Below are 5,825 nucleotides of genomic sequence, written 5' to 3' on the forward strand. Positions count from 1 at the left end.
CCAATAAGGGGTTGACCCAGGACTTCCTCATAGTGTCGGGGGAGTGGCACAACGGTTTTCACTGCCCAATTATCTTATGTGAGCAAAAAAATATATAAAAAAAAAAATAGAGAGAAAAGCCCACTAGGTTGAAAACCTGCAAAGGTAGCCTAGGGAAAAGGTTAGGACAGGTTTGCTAGGTTGAAATCCCAAATAGGTGGCCCAAGCAAAAATTAGGATAAAAGACTGTGGTCACGTTGAAAAGTTGTTAGGACACCTTGGGTAAAATTAACATGGCAATAAAAATAAAAAAAGGTGAAAATAAATAAATTCTCAAAAGCACCCTGAGTTTAAAAGACATCAAAACTTTCTAGTGGGAGATTTAAACTTCATCCCCCTTATTAAGCAGATGATAAAATAATTATAAGTTGAAATTCGAATGCAAGAAACTAAATGATAAAAGATTATGCCCATTTAATCAAAATCTAGTTTGTCTCCTTCTTTATTTTTTTATTAAAACGCATTTTTCTCTCCTTATCTTAGGCCTAGGATTGGGTGCGTTGATTTGGAAATCCATCTACCATCATATGCAGTGTTTAAATGGCGATTACTAGAGTTCTTTTACAAAGTTTGGATAATATGTTTTCACCATTCACGAGTAGTTTAGACCCAAGAACCTCATCTTGAAGTCACAGAAAGAAATTATATTTAAAACGCTTTGACCACTCTACTTCCAACTAGTTCAGGTTTCTGGAATCCATCCTCAAGGTCAATTTTCAATGGAGGCTCATGTTAATCCTATCCGAGTTGGAACGATTCACGTTAAGCTAGATAAAATGTTAACTCATTTTATATAGTAAATGATATATTATGAATCAAATTCAATTTAAAAGAATAGCTATAAAAATACTTTAAGATATAGATATATATTATGCTCAACAGGGAATCAAATATATTTATCCCCATTGACATTGTGGCCAAATCGTCCATGATGGTTGGAGTTGTATAGATTATTAATTTATATTCCACAATGGTTACAAGTCACAAATTTGTATGTTATTAGCCAATTTAAATAATAATATGTTTTATAGAGGCCCACTAAGTGCATTAAGTATATTTGAATGAAATTTCAATAGAAAACATAAAAAATTTCAATTATCTATTGACTCATGATACTTAATGCATAGTTTTCACTTTTATTATTTTATTTATATTTGTATATTCATATGTTTATGTTTATGTATATGTTGGTATTGCTATTGTTATCGATATTTAGTTTTTTCAATATTATATTGTTTCGTACCCCTTATATGTACATACATGCACTGTGACACACATGGTTATAAACATAAATATAATGGTTTCCTTGTTCATACAAAATAAAATTGTTAAATTGGTTTGTATAAATGGAAAAGTTGAAATGAAACTAATATAGCATTATAACAAGTTAGGTTTGATTTGACCAACTAAATCCAAGATGTAAAATGTCAATGTTTATCTAATTACCAAAAAAAAATATGTTCAAATTACCATATTCCTATATGTAAGAATATATATATATATATATAGAGAGAGAGAGAGAGAGATATTAAGAATTGACCCGAGCTGTGAAAAATCCCAAGAATTTTTCATTGCTTATATCCTCATACTAATCATTATCTTTCAATTTTACATTTAGGNGACAACAAAAGAAAAAGCTCAAAAATAAAAGCTCCATTTGTATCTGCTTTAACTATGGTAAACAATTTTTCCCCTAAACTATTGAAAATAATTCTTTAAAGCATTTAGTTATGATAAACATTTTTTTTTTTTTTTAATTTAGCAATGAAAAACAAAAATTAACCAAAAATGTATTGCAAGTTGAAGAACATAGTTTCCCATGTGACAAGTTGTAACTACATTATTATTATTATTATTATTATTTAATAGGAGTTGTGAGCACTTTATAATTTAATGTAGTCTATTTTAAGTGAAATTCTATTACTAAATATTTTTAAAAAATAAATTACCGTTGTAATTAAAACTCAATCATCAAAAATTTTAAGAAAATTCTAAAACGAGTTTCATATATTCTTTATGGGGCCAGCTATACAAGGAGGTATTGGTAAGTTTGTAGGAATTGGGCTTGCGGCCCAGTGGCCCAATCCGAGGATAGCAATCCGTCCGAGGATGATTTAGGAAGGGCATGGTACGAATAATATAAGAAGAAGAGCTAAGGATTGCAAATGAGAATTCAAAATGTGTCCGAGGAGACGGTTCACCTCGGAACGATAGTCCGAGGTAGATGCGACTATCTTGTTACCCTTGATAGTCCACAAGATTGTATTGTAATTGAGAAACGGATATGGGATAGTGGAGGCAACAAATATCTTCTGACGCTACTACCTCCACATTAAATACTTCCCAGTTAACTCTCTGACTGCATTAATGTGGAGGTGATGCCTGAACAGTGATCAAGTAGCCTTATGGTTGCTGGTTGGAGATTCTAGGGGTGGGTAGATGGGACAGAAAGGAGTTCTCATGATAGAATCTACACGTGTACGGTGAAAGCAAGGGGAGGAACGTGGTATATAACGTGAAAGGGGATGACATTATAGAGGACTTCTAGCTGAAAAAAAAAAAAAAAAAAAAAAAAAAAAAGGGCTTTTCCTATCAAATAGAGCTAGTTCTTTCACTCACTCTCTAAAAATTTATTGTTTGGGCTTGTTGGACCAATTTTCCTTCTTATTTTTGAAGGCTTTTCCAAATTAAGTCCCTACAATTGGTGCCGTATGTGGGAAGAACTTGATCTATTTCTAGGGAAAGCTAAGTGCAGCAGTTGAGATGGAAGAAGGAGCACCGCAACAGCCCGTGGTGGACCCACAACAGACAGATGTTAATCCACACCAGGTAGAATCCAAGGGATCTCAGCATGATAATCCGTTGGTAGTCCATGAACAAAGGGGGGATCGCGAGGGAAGCGTGCGGACAACCCACACTGAAAGAAGTCATTCTCGGGGAAAAGCCATATTTCCCATGCAAAGAACGACGAGGACATGCAACGTGAGATTGGCAAATTGAAAAGGGAATTACGACACGAACGACGAAAGCATAGGTCTCACCACTCTAGGCAATCTTCTGAAGAGTTCGATGACACCAGTTATAGGCAGAGGTCAAGGACTCCGCCCAATGAATCTTTTTCCTACGATGAGGAGCACCACCGCAGACAAGAAGATAAGAGTCTGCCTCGCCAGGGTTTGGGGAATGATGCCCTGAACAAAGTTTTGAGTCAGGTTTCAAAATCACCCTTCATGCGACGTATCGAGGATGCAAATCTTCCTCGACGATTCCATCAACCTACGTTCACCATTTATAATGGTCGGACGGATCCAGTGGAGCATGTTAGCCATTTCAGTCAAAGAATGGTTGTTCATGCTAAGAATGAAACCTTAATGTGTAAGGTCTTCCCATCTAGCCTGGGCCCGGTGGCGATGAGATGGTTCAAGGGTCTGAGAGCAAATTCCATTGGCTCCTTTGAGAAGCTCACCCAGGCTTTTAGTGCCCGCTTCATCACCTGCAGAAGGGTTTCTCAACCCTTGGGACCGTTATTGTCCATGTCTATGCATGAGGGGGAGGCACTGAAGGCCTATTCTGATAGATACTAGGAAATGTTCAACGAATTAGATGGGGCCTATGATGACGTGGCCATTAATACTTTTAAGGCTGGCTTGCCAATCGAGCATAATCTGAGGAAGTCATTGACTGGTAAACCTATTACTAATGTGCGCTAGCTTATGGATCGGATTGACAAGTATAGAAGGGTAGAGGAGGATCAAATACAGGGTAGAGAAAAGTCTAAGGTAGTCCCTCAAGAAAGGAGGGATTTTAGGTCGGACCGGTATAAGAATAACCGGCCTCGGAAGGATTTTGGGGGGCAAGTAAGATCTGCTAATTCTCAAGTGGTTAACGCCGTGTTCCGAGAACCAATGCAACGGGTTCTGGAGAAGATAAAAGGCGGGCCATTCTTTAGATGGCCCAATAGAATGGCAGAGGATCCTGCGAAATGTAATCAAAATCTCTACTGTCAGTATCACCAGGATCATGGACACACTACTGAAGATTGCAGAAATTTGTGGGATCATTTGGATCAGCTGGTCCGAGAAGGGAAGTTGACCCAGCTTCTGCACCATTCCAGTGGCCGAGGAAGTCAGGTAGGTTCGACATTTCGGGGTGATGCTTCTTCAGGACCCCCTTTAGGTACGATACACGTTATATTTACTGCCCCAGGTAGAATCGGATCCTGCCCCTCCAGGGTAATGTCTATGTCTCATTGTTTGGATGAGGGATCCAATTCAATGCCGAAGAGAGCTAGATTGAATACATCGCTGATTTTGGGCTTTTCAGAGGAGGATAAGAGAGGAACCATACAACCACATGATGACGCTTTGGTGGTTACACTTAGAATCGGGGGGTATGATGTTAGAAGGGTGATGATTGATGAGGGGAGCGTAGCTGAGGTGATGTATCCCGATCTATATAGGGGGCTAAATTTAAGACCCCAGGATCTGACAGCCTATAGCTCCCTGTTGGTGAGTTTTGAGGGCAGATCGGTCATTCCGATAGGCATAATTAGATTGCCTGTGCAGACTAGCTTAGACGTGGTGGAGGTGGATTTTATCGTAGTAGATGTTTTTTCTCCGTACACTGCTATTTTGGGTAGGCCCTGGCTGCATACCTTGAGGGCTGTCTCTTCTACACTTCATCAGAAGGTGAAATATCCATCGGGAGGCCATGTGTTAGAGATATTGGGGAATCAAACCATGGCTAGGCAGTACTTGATAACGGCTATTCAACATCGGCCAGAGGCAGATATTTCGGCCACGGCCGAGAATGATTTATAGCAATCAAAGTCTCCGTCGACCCTCTTCAGCACATCTGCCGGGGGAGTGGAGTGTGAAAATTTGGAAAGGGTGAGTGTTGGGGATGACCCAGATAAATTCTTTCAAGTCGGAGCGCAGTTGCCTGTGGCTGAGAAGGAATAATTAGTTGAAGTCCTTAGGAAAAACATTGATGTGTTTGCATGGAATGCTTATGAAGCCCCAGGGGTGGATCCAGACTTCATTTGCCATCATTTGAATGTTAATCTGTTATTCTAAAGAAACAACCACCTCGGTGTCCGTCCAGAGCACATGCCGAGGCAATCAAGGACGAGGTGACCAAACTCAAACAGGCAGGGGCTATCAAGGAGGTGTTTTACCCTCAATGGTTGGCTAATACAGTCGTGGTGAAAAAGAAAAATGGAAAATGACGCGTATGTGTTGATTTTATGGACCTTAATAAGGCCTGTCCAAAAGACCCTTTCCCTATGCCCCGTATAGATCAACTGGTGGATGCAACAGTAGGCCACCCTCAGATGAGCTTCCTAGATGCCTTCCAAGGCTATCACCAAATTCCACTGGCATTGGATGATCAGGAGAAGACCGCTTTTCTCACTTCCACTGGAAATTATCACTACAAGGTAATGCCCTTTGGCCTGAAGAATGCAGGGTCTACTTACCAACGGATGATGACGAAGATGTTTGAGCCACAGTTGGGTAGGAGCATCGAAGTCTATATTGATGATATGGTTGTGAAGAGCAGAGTAATGACTGAGCATGTGGCAGACCTTACCAACACTTTTGAGATTTTAAAGAAACACAAATTGAGACTGAACGCGTCCAAGTGTGCATTCGGAGTGAGCTCGGGGAAGTTTTTGGGCTACATGGTGACTCACCGAGGAATTGAGGTGAACCCTGATCAAATCAAAGCCATAAGTAGCTTGCAAGTACCTCGGAATCCCAAGGAGGTCCAGAGATTGATTGGGATGA

The 5,825-nt window shown here is 39.7% G+C and overlaps 1 protein-coding gene across 1 annotated transcript; it reads left to right on the forward strand.

The window, feature by feature from the left end:
- Nucleotides 1-3,752: 3,752 nt before the first annotated feature.
- LOC112029504 (uncharacterized) lies at nt 3,753-4,859 on the forward strand. Its single transcript, XM_024062188.1, has one exon. It carries the CDS (start codon nt 3,753-3,755, stop codon nt 4,857-4,859), a length of 1,107 nt encoding a protein of 368 aa, XP_023917956.1.
- Nucleotides 4,860-5,825: the final 966 nt, after the last annotated feature.

This window comes from Quercus suber, unplaced genomic scaffold (assembly GCF_002906115.3).
Source record: "Quercus suber isolate HL8 unplaced genomic scaffold, Cork oak 2.0 scaffold_214, whole genome shotgun sequence".
Classification (NCBI taxonomy): Eukaryota; Viridiplantae; Streptophyta; class Magnoliopsida; order Fagales; family Fagaceae; genus Quercus; species Quercus suber.

Coding starts and splice junctions, on each gene's coding strand:
- LOC112029504 (XM_024062188.1), top strand. CDS start 3,753: ATGGATCGGATTGACAAGTATAGAAGGGTAGAGGAGGATCAAATACAG.